This window comes from Carcharhinus amblyrhynchos, chromosome 21 (genome assembly GCF_965287045.1).
Source record: "Carcharhinus amblyrhynchos chromosome 21, sCarAmb.v2.hapA, whole genome shotgun sequence".
In the NCBI taxonomy this organism is placed as follows: domain Eukaryota; kingdom Metazoa; phylum Chordata; class Chondrichthyes; order Carcharhiniformes; family Carcharhinidae; genus Carcharhinus; species Carcharhinus amblyrhynchos.
In genome coordinates, this window is record NC_137344.1 from 47639515 (window position 1) to 47660312 (window position 20798).

The 20798-nt window shown below is 46.3% G+C and overlaps 1 protein-coding gene across 1 annotated transcript in view; it reads right to left on the reverse strand.

The window, feature by feature from the left end:
• Window positions 1–9535: 9535 nt before the first annotated feature.
• trpv6 (transient receptor potential cation channel, subfamily V, member 6) overlaps window positions 9536–20798 on the reverse strand; it is a 42416-nt gene continuing 31153 nt past the window's right edge. Inside the window, exons 12-15 of the mRNA XM_080209227.1 lie at window positions 18388–18454; window positions 16824–17092; window positions 11079–11185; window positions 9536–9758 (exon numbers count right to left, since the gene is read on the reverse strand). Of these exons, the coding sequence (XP_080065353.1) occupies window positions 9536–9758; window positions 11079–11185; window positions 16824–17092; window positions 18388–18454 (666 nt within the window). The remainder of the gene's footprint in view (window positions 9759–11078; window positions 11186–16823; window positions 17093–18387; window positions 18455–20798) is intronic.

A 20798-nucleotide genomic window follows, 5' to 3' on the forward strand; every position in this document is an offset into this window, starting at 1 on the left:
TCAACATCTTGTATAGCTTTCCCAGCCTACTATTATACTACACAAAGCTAAACTACCTGTCCTGGTGTTGTTGGTGAGACCACATCTGGAGTATCGTGTCCAGTTTTGGTCTCTTTATTTGAAGGAGGATGTGGTGGCATTGGAGGCAGTTCAGAGGAGATTCACTAGATTAATTCTGGGGATGAAAGAGATTAAACAGTTTGAGTTCATTGTTCCATTAGGATCTTTCATTAATGTCTGTATAGTCTGTTGTATGTTTTATTGATGTCTCCTTTTGACATCCACAGGGGATTCAGTCCGCCTTGTTGTCCAACAAGGGGCATACACGCGGTGGGTCATACGAGGGCTGCTCTTGAATGTTGCTTCGAGAGTTGCCCAGTGCTTCACATCCGTTAGTGTTCGCTTAAACTGGACCAACTGACGGGTAACACGACAGCTCGGTGACTATCACTGTTTGCTGTGCAGATACAGGGACCCGGGTCGGATCTCCGACTTGGGCCGGTGTCTGTGGGAGTTTGCACATTGTCCCCGTGCTTGCGTGGGTTTTCTCCGGGTGCTCCGGTTTCCTCCCATGTCCTAAAAACGTGCTCTTAGGCTGATTGGTGTCAATAAATTGTTCCTAAATTGGACCTCCCTTAATCTGGCGTACACATAATTCCCTAAATTTGCACCCCCCTTTATTGTGGAGTCCACTAGAGGCAGACAAGAGTCGTAGGTAGAAGAAAGACTTGAATAAGGCACTCACTGAGTGTTAAAATGGGCTGCGTGGGCTTATAGGGCCGAAGGGCCTGTTTCCTGTGCTGTGTTGTTGTTTGTTCTATACTCGCTGGAGTGTGGAAGGATGAGAGGGGATCTGATCGAGGTTTATAAAATTTTAAAAGGGACCGATAAAGTAAATGCAGACCAAATGTTTCCACTTATGGGGCAATTAGAAACAAGAGGAGACAGGTCGAGGTTGAGAGGCGGTAGATTTCTAACTGAGATCAGGATGAACTCCTTCTCACAGAAGGGGGTGAATTTGTGGAACTTGCTGCCCCGTAGCGCGGGGGACTGTGACTCGTTAAATGGTTTCAAGAAGGAGATCGATCTGATTAAAACAACGGGTTAAAGGGATATGAGGGACAGGGATAGATCATCAGCTATAATCTGACTGAATGGTGGAGCAGCTTGGAGAGCTGAATGTGCCAACTGCTGCTTCTAATTCCTTTGATCCTAAAATACCCTGAAGGAAGCTAAAAATAAGATTTAAAAAGTGAGATAAAGTAAATGTCTTTATGAAGTAATAAGCTGAAGCGGTTACCGGGCTGGCAGAGAGGGAGAGAGAAAGGGGTACTAAAACTGAGAATCAGACCACACAAACATACTTATGAAGTATTTTATTTGAAGCATTTCTTATACCTGACAGATTATGTACCAGAATGACCTTCTATCACACAATTATTTGCATCAATTCAATCTTCAAATATGAACCACAACTGCCTAAGTTCACACAAGACTATTGGAGACTTTCCAGAATGAGTTTGCTTTGATTTGCTTCACTTGGTGTAATTAAGATTATAACTCTGAGTATTTCTGAGTAACAGCAGCAGAGAGCACTGACCGGACATTTCCCCAACTTGTCACCGCTACACATTTCTTCCGATATCTCCCGAGCCCGCCTTTCACCGAGACTCTGCCGGACAGGAGTCGCTGCTCTAGCTACTAAAGGGTAAAGGTGCAGTCTGAATTTCCATGAATGGACGAGTGAATGGGTGAGTGAGTGAATGGGTGAGTGAGTGAAAGGGCGTGTGGGTGAGGTGGGTAAGACTGGTAAGTGGGTGGGTGAGGTCAGTAGATGTTTAGAGTGGGTGGCAAATGAGGAAGTAGGTGAACAGGATGGGCAGCCAGGTCTGGTGAGGGGGGGAGGTAGTCTGGTGCTTGCAGCTATTTGGGTGACTGGGCGAGGTGGTTGGGTCAGGTAGGCAGTTGCCTGGTCCAAGGAGACATCATCAGACTGGAGGGATGGTTGCGGGGTTTCACATTGCGCGGGGGGGGGGGATGGTAATGAGGTCAGTTTGTGTCTTGAGGGTCAGGGTCAGGTCGGGGTGGTAGTCAGGTGGATGTGGGGGTAACCAAGTTGAATTATGTCGGGGGTATTGAAGTCGGGAGGGGAGGCAGGTAGACAGGAGCATTGTCAGGTCAAGGGATAGTTGGCTCAGAAGGGCTGTTGGGTGGTTGCGAGGCCTCGTCTGGTTGAGGGTGGCCAGGTAGAAGAGGGGTAGCAGTTTGGTTGGGTAACGTCAGGATGATCGGCAGACAGGGTAGTCAGGCTGGACTGGTTGATGAGGTAGTCGGGTTGGGTCGAGGGAATAGTAGATGGTCAGGAAGTAATTGGGTCAGATTAGGGGTTAGTTATGTAGGTTCGGTAAGGTTGTTGGGGTTAGCAGGTTGGGTTGTGGAATTAGTTGGGTGAGGGGGAATTAGTCAGGGAGGCGTTGTGTCCAGAGATCAGAGAGTTAGCCAGGAGGGGGGATCAGGGGGTGATTTAGGGGTCAGTTGTGCAGTTACCCATTTATTAGATAAGCTTTAATCTGCCTAATATTTCCTAGGTCACAACTCAAGTAACTTCTGTGGAACTGGCCAAAGTCAGAGACATTCATGGAGGGTTCTTGGGAACAGGGATATTATCCATGGGAAACTAAAACTTCCTGGGCAATTCCCACAGAGGTCTGTGTGTCTGGACTTCCGTCAGGTTCCAACAGACGTCTCAGTCACAAGTCTGGTCTCTGATGGTTCAGAGAACAGAAAGTTTAGCCCATGATTTCCCTAGTCATTCTCCACATTCTCAGAGTCACTCTCAACATTCTCAGCATCTAAATCTATATTTACATCTGAATATTTGTTAATTCACGGACTATTTCATCCTCTCTCTGTACAGTTCCGCTGTTTGTTGAAGAATTTGATATTTAACAAGAGACTGTATGAGGAATTCTTCGTTCTTGAACTAAATTGAAGAGATTTCTTGATGTTCGTACTCAGCTGATATATTTTCTAATGTTTTTGTAAGAACATAGAACATTACAGCGCAGTACAGACCCTTCGGCCCTCGATGTTGCGCTGACCAGTGGAACCAATCTAATGATCCTCTAACCTAAACTATTCCAATATTATCCATATGCCTATCCACTGACCATTTGAATGTCCTTAAAGTTGGCTTTAGGCAGGCAGGGCATTCCACGCCCTTACTACCCTCTGAGTAAAGAACCTACCTCTGACATCCGTCCTATAATTATCACCCCTCAATTTAAAGCTATGTCCCCTCGTGTTAGCCATCACCATCCGAGGAAAAAGGCTCTCACTGTCCACCCTATCTAACCCTCTGATCATCAAGAAGGGTTTTGACAATTTAGTAATAAGGAACTTGAGCATTGCAGAAAGAGAGACATGTCAAAAAGCTCTTCAGTAATATTCAACTTTTGATTTTGATTGTTATTCTTATGGGAAGAAAGATAATGTGTGAGTTCCCTCACTTCCTGGTGTCAATTAAACTTTACCATTTTCCACTCTGATTGATGCTAATACCATCTCAGTCTGACTCTGAATGTTAAGATTCATAGATAAACATTTCCTTAAAGAATTCCGTTCTCTTACTTAACACTGCCTCTTTTCGCATTCTCTCACCCTCTGTGCTTCTTGCTTTATCCTCTTCTCCTTCTGTTGCTTCTCTCATTACCAAATAATAACGTGGAGTATTATGGGAGCAGAACTTACAGCAAACTAATGAAATGAGGAGGAAAATCAGGAAGTAACAATGTGAACTTGTCACATCCTTTCTTGGAATTGGTTAAAGCTTGTCTGGGTGGCAGTGTCAGCAGGAACAGAGGCTGGAATTTTCCATCCAGCAGGGTCTTCCACTCCTGCTGATGTTCACCCAACCACACACCTCCCCCACACTTCCCCCATCCTCCACAATGGCCATGGGGGGGACCTGGGGACCCACCTCCATCCACCATGCCCACCCTGCATTTTGGCCATAGTGTAGGCATGGTGACACAATGACCAGGGGAAGAGGGGGGAGGCTCAGAGAGGGATACTCCAGAGCGATTTTGCCCATATTAACCCAGGACTTGTCCAACAAGGGGCATACATGCGGTGGGTTGTGCGACGGCTGCTCTTGGATGTTTCGAGAGTAGCCTAGTGCTTCACGTCGTTAGTGTACACTTAAACTGGACCAACTGACGGGCAACACAACAGCTCAGTGACTATCACTGATTGCTGTGCAGATACATGGATTTGGGCCGGTGTCTGTGGGAGTTTGCGCATTCTCCCCGTGCTTGCGTGGGTTTTCTCCGGGTGCTCCAGTTTCCTCCCACACCCCAAAGATGTGCTGTTAGGCTGATTGGTGTAACAAATTGTCCCTAAATTAGTCTCCCCTCAATCTGGTTTCCAATGTGGAGTGCCATAAGCGTAGACGAGGGTCACGGGTGGAAGAGGGGACTCACAATGTTAAAATGGTGGCGCGGGCTCGTTGGGCCGAAGGGCCTGTTTCCCGGGCTGTGTTGTTCTTTGCTCTCTGGCTTTTTCACTCTTCTATTTTTGTCTGCCGCAGGAGTGAACAGGGTTCAATGGGAGGGAAGGAGTGCTTAGCTATAATGGTCTGTTCATCATAGTGAGGGTGGGTTTGATGAGGTGGTGGCTTGTTTTGATGCCTATCAATGCTGCATGTTAATGGCTCGGAAACATAATCCACTATGCTGCCACCACACTCCTGTTGACTGAATGCTTGTGGAGGCTGTTCTTAGCCAGGCATCATTACTCACAGAAATATGTCAACACCGGACTTATTCTCTAACTGTTAAACCTTTCATTTAAATATTTTAAGTTACTCTTGATGGAATTCAGATATTTTAGTGTGAATTTTCCCAGTTCTGCAGCACTGACACATTCCAGGAGCAGGGACAGTAAAGCTACAAAGATCTAGTCCACATTAACCAGCCAAATGTTAAGATCAGAGTCATGCATTTATTGCCCTGTGCTAGTTGCCCTTGAGGAGGTGGTGTCTTCTTGAATCACTGCAGTCGCTGAGGTGTAGGTCCATCCACGATGCTGTTAGGGACTAGCATGAGTTAGTCTGTCCTGGAGAGCAGGATAGAAAAGGGGGAGACAATAATTCCCTCGCTCTCCTCACTGATTACCTAAAGGGGTGATGGGATGTGCGAGATTGGATCCTGGTTCCTGGCTACACTGTTATTAGATTGACATAAGCTGTAAGCTGGTGTGTATGTTTAATAAGGCCCTGCTTTTTAAAACCATTTTATTTTAACTGTTGGTTACATCAAGCATCATTCATGGTGCGTGTTAAGAAAGAGAAGTCAGTTTGCACAATGTTCAGTACCGTTCCTGATCCCTCAGATACTGGTGCAGACCTTGTTCAGATACAGCAAGACCTCCCAGGGTATCCCTTGGGAACAATCCCTGGACTGAGTTCCAGGTAATACAGGTTGCTGTACCTCCTCTGGCCACCAGTGCTGTGCCTGGAAGGGGTTGGAGGACTGCCATCCAATCTGAATGGTTAACAGCTCTCCAAGGCGGGACTTCTTTCCAAGGGTGGACAGAAGTCCAACCCACTACCAATCAATGCTCATGTGAGCGTTAACTGGAGTGGACTCCCCAGAGTCAGGGAAGGGCTTACGTGCTTTCTCTCAGGAAGGTTAGCACCAAGCACTCACCAGCCTGAAACTTCTACCCATGGTCTGCAGCAGTTCAAGAACCTGACTCACCATCAGCTGCTCAGGGGCAGTTAGGGAGGGGCAACAAGTGCCATCCTAGCCAGAGACACCCATATCCTTCCTGCGAGTGAATAAAGGAAAAAAAACACAAGGACTTTTCATTGATAGTTTGATACGATAACAATCCAGTAGGTACAGTCTGTGCTGCCTTATTACAAGAGAGATTGCAACTAATTCACTAACGTCTCAGTTCAGTGCACAATCATTTAATCTAAAACAAAACAGAACAATCCAGAAGCTGATGGTTAAAGTCTGGAATGCAGTCCTTGGCAGCTGGAGATTGAGGTTCCTGGTTTTAGCCTTCCCAGCCCAGAGAGACAACCAAAGGCTATCCACCTTTCACAGTGTGGGATCATGCAACACATACACACACACACACACACACACACACACACACACACACACACACACACAAACACACACAACTGACATCTCATTGTGTAAGCAACTTGCGAATGGGCATGGTTAATTCTCCAAATCATACCTGTTACAGGTAGCTCAGGGAGATCTGCCTTCTCACCTTGTCCCACTCTTACAGAGAAGGGCCCCTCACACTACATATAACCCACTGTCTCTCTCTAATGGAGAGAGATGCCTATGGTCCTGTATGGACAATGGCTAATCAGCTATTATCTATCCTGCATGGTGAGGAGGTCTATGTGTGTGCGTGCGTGTGTAGCTCCACCTGCACTGCCTCGTCCAACACTCCCCAGATACGGTATGGATGTAGTCCAAACCAGGCAGACCGTCCCAACACAATGGGTGGGATTTTCCCTTTTGGGGACCAGGTCTACTGAAAGAGTCAAAAGTAGAAGTGACCGCCTTTGGAGCATGAGGTGGCGGAACACCTCAGATTTGGGGCGGCACGGTGGTCCAATGGTGAGCACTGCTGCCCCACAGCGCCAGGGTCCCGGGTTCGATTCCCGGCTCGGGTCACTGTCTGTGTAGGGTTTGCACATTCTCCCCATGTCTGCGTGGGCTTCCTCCGGGTGCTCCGGTTTCATCCCACAGTCCGAAAGGTGAGCAGGTTAGGTCGATTGGCCATGATAAATTGCCCCCTTAGAGTCCAAGGCCGGGATTGAACCTGGGTCCCTGGTGCTGTGAGACAGCAGTGCTAACCACTGTGCCACTGTGCCCTTTCTAAAACCATGCTGAGTCGAATGGATTGTGCTTTGATTTTCCAAACGTCCCGTTACTACTTCCTTAATAATGGATTTCACCAATTTCCCAATGGCGGGTGTTAAAACTAACTGGTCCACAGCTTCCTATTTTCTGCCCCTCCCCCTTTTTGAACAGGGGTTTTAAAATAGCCTTTAACCAATTCACTGGGATTTTTCCAGAACGAGGGAATTTTGGAATATTGCAAGCAATGCTGCCACTATCTCTGATCCAGCAAAGAATCTCAGTGATTTTTGAGTCAAGTCAAATTTGAATCTAATTTCAACTCCATTCAGAGCCACTCACATCGACAGATTTAAAGTGTTAATTGTGAGGAGGTCAATGTGTCTCCATCAGCAGAGTGAGTTGTTTCTGCTGTTTAACATTTGGGGTGGACATTTCTCATCCTGCGCCCCTCCCCCACCCCGCCCACAGGAATCATAGCGGGCGGACACGGACCATACAAAGGTTTGTTGACCTCAGGCGGGATTTTCTGGTCTTGGGGCGAGTGTGGCTGGAAAATCTCGCCTTAGATGTCCTTTTTGCCCAATAGACTGAGTGAGCAAGGGTAATTACTTCCTGGGTGTATGGATACATGCACCATTGAATACCGTTAGACTTCATCCAGTCAGATATCTAACCCAATTCAGCTGGTAAACATGGAATCCCTACAGTGCAAAAGGAGGCCATTCAGCCCATCGAGTCTGTACCGACTACAATCCCACTCAGGCCCTATCTCCATAACCCCATGTATTTACCCCACTAATCCCCCTAACACTACTGGGCAACTTAACATGGCCAATCAACCTAACATGCACATCTTTGGACTGTGGGAGAAAACTGAAGTACCCCGAGGAAACTCACGCAGACACGGGGAGAATGTGCAAACTCCACACAGACGGTGACCCAAGTCTGGAAATGAGCCGGGTCTCTGGCGCTGTGAGGCAGCAGTGCTACCCACTGTGCTGCCACAGTGCCAGCGAGCGGCTAAAATCATTTGGGTGGTACATTACCAGCAGTCGCGGGGCGTCCCACCATACAGAAAAATATTTAAGATCTCACAGATCACATTAAATGAGATGAAACTCCAGTCAGTGTTGTGAGCTGAATGAAGGATAGAAACAAGGCTAACACATTAACTAACTATTGGCTTTCCTGTGAGCAGAGCCTTCAAGCAGTTGATTAGAGGTCAGGCTGATACTGGGAGGGAGGATTGCGGGCGCTGGGTAGGATTTTCCACACCTCGCAGCATGTTCTGTGGCTGCGGAAATGGCCCGCCATTGGCTGGTGGTGGGATCTTCCAGTCCTGCTGCTGAGAGCAGGGTTTCCTGTTGTTTGTAAGTGCGGCCGTTGGGAAATCCATGGTGAGGCAGGGGAGGGAGGGTCACTGTCAGCAGGACTGGGATATCTCACTGTCGGGAAAGGCTGGAAAATCCTGCCGTCTTTGGGACTTTTGCAGAAGGTCAGGGGACTTGGAGTTGGGGGTAGGGTGTTAGCGTGGATAGAGGATTGGTTGTCAAATAGGAGGCAGAGAGTGGGGGTCAACGGGTGCTATTCGGATTGGACCAGTGATGGTGACTAGTGGAGTGCCCCAGGGGTCGGTGCTGGGGCCTCAGCTATTTACCATTTATATAGATGATCTGGAGGAGGGAACCGAGTGTATGGTGTCGAAATTTGCGGATGACACCAAGATTGGGGGAACGGCAAATTGTGCGGAGGGTGTGGAGAGTCTGCAGAAGGATCTAGATAGGCTGGGCGAATGGGCCAGGAAATGGCAAATGGAATTTAATGTTGGCAAGTGTGAGGTGGTCCACTTTGGTAGGAAGAATGGTAGGAAGGACTATTACTTACGTGGCGAAAAACTGCAGCAGGCGACGGTGCAGAGGGACCTCGGGGTCCTTGTGCATGAGTCGCAAAAACCCAGCTTGCAGGTGCAGCAGGTGGTCAGGAAGGCGAATGGGATGCTGGCCTTCATAGCGAGGGGGATTGAATATAAAAGTAGGGAGGTCTTGCTGCAGCTGTATAGGGCATTGGTGAGGCCGCAGCTGGAGTACTGTGTGCAGTTTTGGGCGCCGCACCTGCGCAAAGATATTTTGGCCTTGGAGGGAGTGCAGAGGAGGTTTACTAGGCTGATACCGGAGTTGAGGGGGTTGAGCTATGAGGAGAGGCTGAATGAACTAGGCTTGTACTCGTTAGAGTTTAGAAGAATGAGGGGAGATCTCATTGAGACGTATAAGATGATGAATGGGATGGATAGGATAGAGGTGGAGAGACTCTTCCCGCTCAAAAAAGACAGTAGGACTAGGGGGCACAGCCTCAAGATAAAGGGGGGGCGGTTTAGAACGGAGTTGAGGAGGAACTTCTTCACTCAAAGGGTGGTGAATCTCTGGAATTCTCTGCCCGTTGAAGTGGTGGAGGCTGCCTCGCTAAATATTTTTAAGAAGCGGGTTGATGGGTTCTTGATAAGAGAGGGGATTAAGGGTTATGGGGAGAGGGCGGGAATGTGGAACTGAGCCACGACAGATCAGCCATGATCTTATTGAATGGCGGGGCAGGCTCGAAGGGCCAGATGGCCTACTCCTGCTCCTATTTCTTATGTTCTTATGTTCTTAAATGAGGCGGGATTCATCACTGCCCTCGTTGTAAAAGTCGCTGCAGTTCTGACCCATCCTCCTCTGCCTCACCATCTGCCACCCCTGGCACGACCTTTGCTGGCTTTCCTCCTTCTCCGATGGCCCAGCTTTCTCCGTCTTGTCCTCACGTCCTTTGCTTTCCATGGTTTTGCCGCAAGGAGGGATCTTCAAGAGAATGTTATCATTCCGATTATCCACACTGCAACAACAGCAAGATTCGCCATTGGAACGGGCCACAAATCAAATCCCATCATAGCAAAAATCAGAGTATTGCAGATATCAAAGAACAACACAGCACAGGGAACAGGCCCTTCGGCCCGACAAGCCCACGCTGCCCATTTTAACACTCAGTGAGTGCCTCATTCCGATCCTCCTTCTACCTACCACTTTTGTCTACGCCTCTTGGACTCCACAATAAAGGGGTGCAAATTTAGGGAATTATATGTGCGCCGGATTAAGGGAGATCCAATTTAGGGACAACTTATTGACACCAATCAGCCCAAAAGCACCTCCTCTGCACTCTCTCCAAGGCCTCCACGTCACTGCAATGAAGTTACTGTGAAATTCCCCTAGTCGCCACAGTCTGTCGTCTGTTCAGGTCAATGCACCCTAACCAGTACGTCTTTCAGACTGTGGGAGGAAACCCACGCAGACACGGGGAGAATGTGCAGGCTCCACGCAGACAGTGACCCGAGTTGGGAATAGAACCCGGGTCCCTGGCACTGTGAAGTCAGTCCTTCCACCGTGCCACCTGTCTTGCTGACACTCTTTGGCTGGATTTTGCTGTGAGATTTGAGATCCCAATGATGGGACCAAATAAAGACCTGGAACCTGTCCTTCTGACCATTGGGACTGGCCATCTGTATTGTGGACTATGCAACTGTTATTGAAAGGAAACGAGTGAAAAGGCCAATCTTAACTGCTGTGAACATGGGGGATGGTGACTTGATTTGATTTATAATTGTCGCATGTATTGGCATACAGTGAGAAGTATTGTTTCTTGTGTGCTAGTGAGACAAAGCATGCTGTTCATAGGGTAGATAGAGGGGATGGAAAGTAGAGGGTGCAGAATATCTTGTTACAATTACAGATAGGGTCAAGAGAAAGATCAGCTTAATATATGATAGGACCATGGGGAGAGTCAGGGCTGCAAGAACACAGGGGTCTGTCCAATACAGACTACCCGCTGCCAAACCCGACTCCTACTGGAGTTAGAAGCTGCCCATGGCCACCAGCAAGTTCCAGCAGGGAAATTCAACGCAGACTTTTTTGTTGAGATAAGCTGCGAGTTATAGGCATGGAGTGTAGCAGGGTCCAAATGTCCCTAGACCCCTGAGCCAAGAATTCTTAGCTCAGCTCTGGCACGGTTGGTAATGGTTAAATCTCCTTTTCATCTTAATGGATGGCTTTAAATGGAAGTGGGATGTTGAGTGATCAATTCACTCTGTGGGTATCTGTGAATTTTGGGACAATCTCCATACACATATTTGTCAAGATATATATTTCCCTTTGAACTCACCGGAGATACCAGTTGTCTCCAAGCCCATATTTGCTTCCACAGATTCCCAAACGAGGAAAGAGACATCGCGGGAGCCGGCGCTCAAGAAGTAGAGTTGTTGCCGCAACCTTTGATCAGGAAACAATTTAACAGTAAAGGTCAGAGTATCATTAACATCTGTACAACCCTGGGACCTGGCTTCAAACCTGGTTTAGATACATGTTTGAGTCACACCAGCACGCACTAGGCAGCGAAATCTTTCTCAGTTCTCATACCTAACTGACAGAGAGTTCTTCATACCCTCAAGTACCTGAGATATCATCAGGGTTTCTTTACCAGAGACAAGTGGAACAAACAGTGTGCAGGAATTTGCAAATATTTATTAACTATATTCAACCATGTGCAGGGATAAATGAGCATGAGTTTCCTTTCAGAAGATCTCCAGTGATGTGTGATCTGATATCACCGATGATGCATATTAACCTATTGCCCCCAAGTCTTGCAGGTTCCTATTAAATATTTCTACATCCTGCCTCCCTCCTCCCTACCCAAAGGCACCATTACATCTCAGAATCTTAGGGAAAGATGTTCCAGCGGTTTGTCCCGTCTCTGCTGGTCCCTGGTTCCTCTTCTTACTTCTCTTGGAGAATTAGACTATTGGAGAATGTCTAGTTTAAGGACATTGGGAATGGTAATGGGGTCATTACAGACTAACATGTTGCCCTTAGGGTGACTGTTACGATGGCCACGCTCGTCAATAGATCTCCCCTTGGACCTCACAGAATACGTGCTCCCCGATTAGGCGAGTGGAGCCTCGCCCAGCAGGGAAGGAGCAGTGTGGGGGTGAAGGGGGGTGGGGGGGGATGGTGTAGCTAGAAGTAGCTGGCTCCACTCAGGCTGACAGTCGAAGGACTTCGGTGCTGACCTGTACTCTGTAGCTGCTGAGTATCACTCTGAGCGCGTTGTAAGGAAGTCTGGCCTTGGTGACATTATTACAACGTTGTACAGAACACAATTTCCCGGAACATATTCAGGCCATCCAATAACACAGAACTCCTATATTGGTGCACACTCAGCAACAGCTCTCGAGGCTCATATCTCTTCTCATTTCTTACTGGTCGCCAGGAGGAAGTTGACGGACGGGAAGACTCAAGACTCCACACTCTCAGCGAAGTGTTCAGTACATTGTTCTGTGCATGCTTCTCCACACGGATGTGGGATAATGCTTCATCTGTAGTCTGTTGTTTAGTTTCATCCTGTAATGGTGTCAAACCTCATGAGCTGCTCTTTGGCGTGTCAGCTACAAATCTCACAGATGTGTCAGAGAAAGCATTCTTTCTGGTTGTATCACAGCTTGGTGTGGCTCCTGCTCTGTCCAAGACCACAAAAGAACTACAAAGGGTCATGAACGAAGCCCAGTCCATCACCAGCCTCCCAACCATTGACTCAGTTACACTCCCTGCTGCCTCAAGAAAAGCAGTCAGCATATTCAACACACACCCCGGACATTCTCTCTTCCATTTTCTTCTGTCGGGAAAAAGATACAAAAATCTGAGGTCGCATACCAACCAACTCAAGAACAGCTTCTTCCCTGCTGCCATCAGACTTTTGAATGGACCTGCCTCGCACTAAGTTTATTTTTCTCTACACCCTAGCTATGACTGTAACACTGCATTCTGCAATCTCTCCTTTCCTTCTCTATGAACGGTATGCTTTTTCTGTATAACACGCAAGAAACAATACTTTTCACTGTGGGTTAATACGTGCGACAATAATAAATCAAATCTTATCAAGGTATCCTTGCTAATTCTGTGGTGTTCAGCAGGGTGACTATTGGCTTATGATTGATCTGGAGGGTGAATCTGAGCCCAGGATGTACACTGAAACCTTTGTGCCAGTTGACTTGACAGCCAGGTTTTCCTTTTCCATGAGAGTATACCGTGGCTAATTCTCTGTCATTGCCCTGGAGGAATAATAGACCAATCTGTGAGAACCATCTCACTGCATTAGGAACAATATGGCCCCGAAGTCAATGGACGATGTCCTCACTGCGACTGTGGTGAGAAGGTCTGGCTTGTAGTGGGCCAGTGTTTCCATGGACACGAGAAGGTTCTTGATTGTGCCAAACAGCCCCTGCCACTTTTCACCCCAACGTAGTGTACACTTAAACTGGACCAGCTGACGGGCAACACGACAGCTCAGTGACTATCACTGTTTGCTGTGCAGACACATGGATTTGGGCCGGTGTCTGTGGGAGTTTGCACATTCTCCCCGTGCTTGCGTGGGTTTCCTCCGGGTGCTCCGGTTTCCTCCCACACCCCAAAGATGTGCTCTTAGGCTGACTGGGTGTAACAAATTGTCCCTAAATTAGTCTCCCCTCAAGCTGGTTTCCAATGTGGAGTGGCATAAGCGTAGACAAGGGTCACGGGTGGAAGAGGGGACTCGCAATGTTAAAATGGCGCTGAAGGGCCTGTTTCCCGCGCTGTGTTGTTCTTTGTTCTTTGCTGATGTGTGTAAGATTGGGTAAGAATTTACCCAGCTGATAAAGCACACCTATAGGCTCTCGAAGCTTCATAACTGGAAGGGGTGATTGGAAACTTTTCATTGCAGTTTACTGGGATCTTCTTTTGTGTGAACAATGTGGTCTAAGGAGCTGACAGTGGGTTTTAAGAACTCGCATTTATGATGCCCATGGCGTGTAAATGCTGTAATTCTGTTTGTACCAAGGAATCATGCCCCAGGGTGATGGAGGGGAATATTGTCCATCTGGCAGATAGCTCCGTCCAGCCCTTCCAAAATTCCAATTATGGATGGAAAGGGATTGGTTTAGGTTAGAGGGTCATTGCTTTTTAACCGGTCGGCGCAACATTGTGGGCCGAAGGGCCTGTTCTGCGCTGTAATGTTCTATGTTCTAATCATGGAGCATAGAAAGGCCTCGGGAGCTGAGACAATACCAAACACTAGGTGACTGAAACAGGATGTGATAAAGGTTGGTCGCAGTTTGGACTCGATCTCATTGAGCTGATAGAAGCCACTGCTGGTATATAATTTAGTGAAAGCGGTCACCCCGGGCTGTGACCGACAGACGCTTTGAGACGAACCTCCCTCTCTAGGGCCTGGTTCAAATGTGTGAGGCACATACCAATATGAAGTGTCCCAATCACAAGAAATGGACTACGTTACTGGCATATTGTCCCCTACCACCCATCCCACCCCCACCCACCCACCCACCACCTCCCTAGTGCGGGATATAAAGTTTTAATAGCCTATTTATTAGTGTCACAAGTCGGCTTACATTAACACTGCAATGGAGTTCCTGTGAAAATTCCCTAGTCGCCACACTCGGGCGCCTGTTCGGGCACATTGAGGTAGGATTTAGCGCGGCCAATGCATCTAACCAGCACGTCTCTCAGGATGTGGGAGGAAACCGGAGCACCCGGAGGAAACCCCCACAGACACGGGGAGAATGTACATATTTCACACAGACAGTCACCCAAGAGCAGGACTGAACCCAGTTCCCTGGCACCGTGAGGCAGCAGTGCTAAGCACTGTGCCACTGGATGGAATCAATCTCGTGTCTCACCTTTTTCAAGAGAGGATATGGGGGCAAATAAACACACTGGCTTGGAATGTGGCTTTGAGTAATGTGGGAAGTTGTTTGGAGATCCCCCCGATCTGTGAATATTATGGGAACTCCCTCTTGAATTTCTCCAGTTTAGCTTGGTTGTTCAGCTCTTCCATACTGTAAACAAGTTGTAAATCCGAGCAGGATCTGCAGCTCTGCAATCAGTACTTCCGATCTTGGATAATGCCAGGAATGGCTGGAATTTGCCTTCCTCATTATTGTAATGGCGACATTCCCTTCCGGATGTTTAATTGTAATAATCCAGTAATATTACTCAAGCCAAAACTGCTGCCACTGCAATAAGACAGTCACTTCCACAGAAACTCACCTCCGGTCTGCTGTGGAAATCCAAGAGCTTCAGAACAAGACTGCTTTTTGCAGCTTTTGTGTCTTGACTGAAGGGTTCAATCCTCACCTTTCCCAACCCAGAGCTGTTTACAGGAGGTCTTCCCCAAACAGCCAACGCCAAATCAGCTTAACAACTCTGCTCAACTATCTTCTTTTTTATGCCTTCAATTCCATCGTTCCCCAGCACTTCCCTGAACTTAATATTTCCAAAATATAAATATCGTTTAGATGTCTCCATTGCCCAACTTTGGGATCAAGTAAAATTTAATAACCTTCCCTTGTTTATTTATGAAACATTTGTAAACTATAAAAGCCTTTTACTTTCCCTTCGAAATTTAATCGAGGGATATGGGTCAAATGCGGGCAATTGGGACACTTATTGTTTTATTTTTAACAATAAGTGTTCCTAATTGCCCGCATTTGACCCATATCCCTTGATACCCACCCTACCTGTGTAATTGTTTAAATGCTTTTTAAAGGACAAAATTGTACCCACCTCTATTACTACCTCTGGCAACTCATTTCAGCCACTCACCACCCTCTGTGTGAAAAAAATGCTCCTCTGGACCCTTTTGTATCTCTCCCCTCGCACTTCAAACCTACGCCCTCTAGTTTTAAACTCGGCTAACTTTGCGTAAAGCTGATCTGTGCCCCTCATTATTTTATGGACCTCGATAAGATCAACTGTACGCTCCAGAGAGAAAGGTTCTGGCCTTTCTGCCCTTGATGATGTTAATAGCTTGTTTGGAATGGGAAACTTTGAATAACAGCGTCTATCTGATGCTGGCCACTTTGGAGTGAATTTAAGTAATTCAAATGCCAGTTGCATCACAGCTGATTGACAAGCTCTTCCCACCCAATGTCCTTTCAGATTGTTAAGATCCTGGACCCGAACCCCAAGGTACATTTTGAAGCCAGATGAGATCCTAACAATTTTTTCTATTTTGGCATAAATGTGAGGAAAGGATATTTCATTCCAGGAGCGATTCCATTGATAAATTAGGGATCTTTTATCAAGGTAATCTTTTTCATGTCATAATTTAAGTATAATCACAACAAAATTAAGAATCTTAACTCTTAAAAGTTGAACAGCCTTTAAACATGAAAAGAAACAACTTGAATGTCAAACTTATCACTATTTCAGTTCCAAATAAGCAACATTCTGCATACAGACTTCAAACCCACTTTAAATACAGTTAGCAATCACAAATATACTTGTTGCAATAAGTGTAGAAACCGTGGAGTCTTCAGGGAGATATAGAGCCTTTAGAAGCCTGCAGAATTCTCTAAACTTCAACCAGAACAGCCAAACTAAAGTTCTCTAAACTTCAACCAGAACAGTCAAATTCCGAGTCCTTTCTGAAAAAAACTTTCTTTTTCTTGCTGCAGGTCCAAGTGACACATAAACCACAACATCACATGACCCTGTCAATCACTCTAATCTGAAATTCCAGGGCAATTTGAGAAAAAAAGTTCATTGACTCTAATTAACATAACCACATGCAAAGCTTGAAATAAGTACTTATTTTGCTCTCTCAGCATCTGAGCTGTATTCCTGTCAGACATACTGACTGCCTGCAGCACTATGCTGAATTTTAAATGTTCTCCTGAATCACATATATAGCTAGCTAATTTGCACACTTTACACAATGTTAGCTGAAGGTAGTACGGGTTACCCATTTCTCTACCCCATTTCTCTCTTCCTGACTGACTGCAGCTCCCTTAAGCTGCCCCTTCTCTGCATTTAGGTGTCTCTTGAATTTACCAAGTGAAGAACTATTTTATAATTTTACCTGTGCTCTCCAGAGGTCATCGTGCTGCTTTGACACTCGCCGAATCAATTCGCCCATCATGTGGATGACGAGAAAAACCGTGATGGCAAAAGCAAGCAGGGTGTACATGGCATAGAGGAATCGCGCCATGTCGGGCTGGATCACCTCCCAGTTCAGTGGCATGTTAACCAGCCCAAAGAAGAGGAGGTAAATGGTGAAGAGAACGGTGCTGAAATCCACAAAGCGTTCCCACTTTTCAGGATCCAAGACTTGGAAGGACAGATGGGTACCTGGGAAAAGCAGAGCGGAATGTCAAAGAGCACACGTTACCTGCACAAGACATATTAACATAAGGACATAAGAAATAGGAGCAGGAGTAGCCCTTCGAGCCTGCCCCGCCATTCAATAAGATCAGGGCTGATCTGAAGTGAATCAGCTCCACTTTCCCGCTTTCTCCCCATAACCCTTAATTCCCCTGTCTATCAGTAACCTATCTACCCGTGACTTAAATATATTCAGCGAGGTAGCCTCCACCACTTCAACGGGCAGAGAATTCCAGAGATTCACCACCCTTTGAGTGAAGAAGTTCCTCCTCAACTCTGTTCTAAACTGCTCCCCCCCTTTTTTTTGAGGCTGTGCCCTCTAGTCCTGCTATCCTTTCTAAGCGGGAAGAATCTCTCTACCTCTACCCTATCCATCCCCTTCATTATCTTGTAAGCCTCTGTAAGATCCCCCCTCATCCTTCTAAACTCCAACGAGTACAGACCCAGTCTATTTAGTCTCTCTTCATAGTCCAACCCCCTCATCTCCGGTATCAGCCCAGTGAACCTCCTCTGCACTCACTCCAAGGCCAATATATCCTTTTGCAAATAAGGGGACCAAAACTGCACACAGTACTCCAGCTGCAGCCTCACCAGTGCCCTGTACAGTTGCAGCAAGACCTTCCTGCTTTTATATTCTATCCTAAGACAGGAGATGCAGGAAGGACAGAGAAAGGAAGAATCAGGAAGTAATAGACAGCAAACGAAAAGTTAAAGTGGAGAGAGAAAAGGGTTCGCATTTATACAGTGCAGATGTTTGAAAGCATTTTATATGGGTCAGCAAGGTGGCCTAGTGGTTAGCATTGCTGCCTCACACTGCCAGGGCCTGGGTTCAATTCCCGCCTACGGTCAGTGTGGCATTTGCATGTTCTCCCCATGTCTGCGTGGGTTTCCTCCGGGTGCTTCAGTTTCCTCCCACAATCCAAAGATGTGAGGATTAGGTGGATTGGCCGTATTAAATTGACCCTTAGTAAGAAGTTTCACAGCACCAGGTTAAAGTCCAACAGGTTTATTTTGGAGTGACTCGCTGGATGAAGGGGATGAACCACAAAATAACCTGGTGTTGTGAGACTCCTTACCATGCCTCTCCCAGCCCAACACCTGTACCTGACCCTTAGTGTCAGGGGGATTAGTGGGGTGCATGCATGGGGCTATGGGGTTAGGGCCTGGGTAGGATTGCTTTCAGTGCAGACCAGTGTGGCCGAATAGCCCCCTTCTGCACTTTAGGGATTCTATCAATCTATGAATAACTACTAAATGCTTACTGCATGTGAATGCCAGAAGCAAGATGAGCATCAGCACCAAGTACGGCATTACAATCTCAAATATTATCTGTGGAGAAAGAAGAACATGTCAATAACATTTGAATTCAAACAGATTGATTTGTTGCGGTATTGTTTATGATTCATATGGACTGGACTCTCACCTCTCTAGTTATAGCAGTGGCTGCTGTTTACTGTATTACAGGTGGAAATGGGTTTCCGACTCATGTTTTAGCCCCAGTTTTCACCTTTGAGGCAGGTCATTTCCCAATGTCACAATCCCACCTTCTTACCGGGCAGTGCCTGTCATAGTGGTTTACAGCATGGAAACAGGTCCTTCGACTTAATTTGTCCACACCACTCAGTTTTTACCCTAAGTTAATCCCAATTGCCCACATTTGGCCAATATCCCTCTATATCCATCTTACCCATGTGACTGTCTAAACACTTTTTAAAAGACAAAATTGTACCCACTTCTACTACTACCTCTGGCAGCCCGTTCCAGACACTCACTACCTTCTGAGTGAAGAAGATTACCCCTCTGAACCCTTTTGTATCTCTCCCTTCTCACCTTAAACCAACGCCCTTTAGTTTCCCTACCCTTGGGAAAAAAACATTGACTATCTAACTCATTATGTCCCTCATTATTTTATAGACCTCTATAGATCATCTCTCAGCTTCCTACACTCCAGAGAAAAATAGTCCCAGTCTATCCAGTCTCTCCTTATAATTCAAATCATCAAGTCCCGGTAGCATCCTAGTAAATCTTATCTGCACTCTTTCTAGTTTAATAATATCCTTTCTATAATAGGGTGACCAGAACTGTACACAGCATCCCAAATGTGGCCTTACCAATGTTTTGTACAACTTAAACTGGACGTCCTAACTCCTGTATTCAATGTTCTGACCAATGAAACCAAGCATGCCGAATGCCTTCTTCACTACTCTGTCCACCTGTGACTCCACTTTCAAGGAGCTATGAACTTGCACCCCTAGATCTCTTTGTTCTATAACTCTCCCCAACGCCCTACCATTAACTGGGTAGGTCCTGCCCAGATTCAATCTACCGAAATGCATCACCACACATTTATTTAAATCAAACTCCATCTGCCATTCATCGGCCCACTGATTGATTAAGATCCTGTTGCAATCCTAGATACCCTTCTTCACTGTACCACCAATCTTGGTGTAATCTGCAAACTTACTAACCATGCTTCCTAAATTCTCATCCAAATCATTAATATAAATAATAAATAACAGTGGACCCACAACCGATCCTTGACGTACACTGTTGGTCACAGGCCTCCAGTTTGAAAAACAACTCTCTACAACCACCCTCTATCTTCTGTCATCAAGCCAATTTTGTATTCAATTGGCTACCACACCCTGGATCCCGTGAAATTTAACCTTATGCAACAACCTACTATGTAATACCATGTCAAAGGCCTTGCTAAAAACAATGTTGACCTCACTGCCCTCATCTACCTTCTTGGTTACCCCTTTAAAACAACTCAATCAAATTTGTGAGACATGATTTTCCATGTTGGGTTGGAGGGGATGGGCTGGATTCAGGGCCATCAACTGCTGGCACAGGCCCAAAATGGGATTGGAGACAGATGAATACCAGGAGGAGCAGATTTGAAGGCCTTTCTGCATTCACTTGGACATTTGCCCAGCTCAGGGCATTTGTGTTAGGCACCCTAGCCCTCAGTTTTCAGCACTGGCCACCCCCTCCCCTCACCCAAACTCCCCATGGCCCTTCCAAACACCCCCATGACCCATCCATGTTCTCATACCCCAATATGTTCCCACATAAGCCATCCATACCATTGGGAAATATTAGCGATGTTCATGACACTATCAAAATAAACAAACAGCTATTCAAAAACCTCTTGTAAAATATAATCTTATCAAATGTTCATAAACCTGTCAATCAAAACTTATCTCACAACTGTGTCAACAACTACTATTGAGCTGAATCCATTTGTGAGATTAGAGCTCAGGCAAATGTCCATAATGGAAATCAATGTTCATCTTTATTACTAAAGCCTCCACAGGAAATATTTTGAAGTCATGGCATGGACAGCCACCTGTTCCACTGCTTCAAAGGTTCAACAGATGATTGGGTGTTAATCGAAGAACTCAGCTCGAGGGTTTCATTTTAAAGGCTCAATAAGTGGCCATACCATTCATCAGAGAATCCAATTAACAAGTTAAAATTCAAAGCTCAACACAGTTTAAAGCAGAAGAGGACTTTATCCACTGGTGAAACTATTTTGCAACTGAAGATGTTTCCATTTTCACAATGCTCATCAATTTAGTGATCACTTACCCATTCTAAACAAAGCTCTATCATCAATTACTGCATTAACACCATACTTAACTATTCACATAGAATTAGTCACGGCATTTGA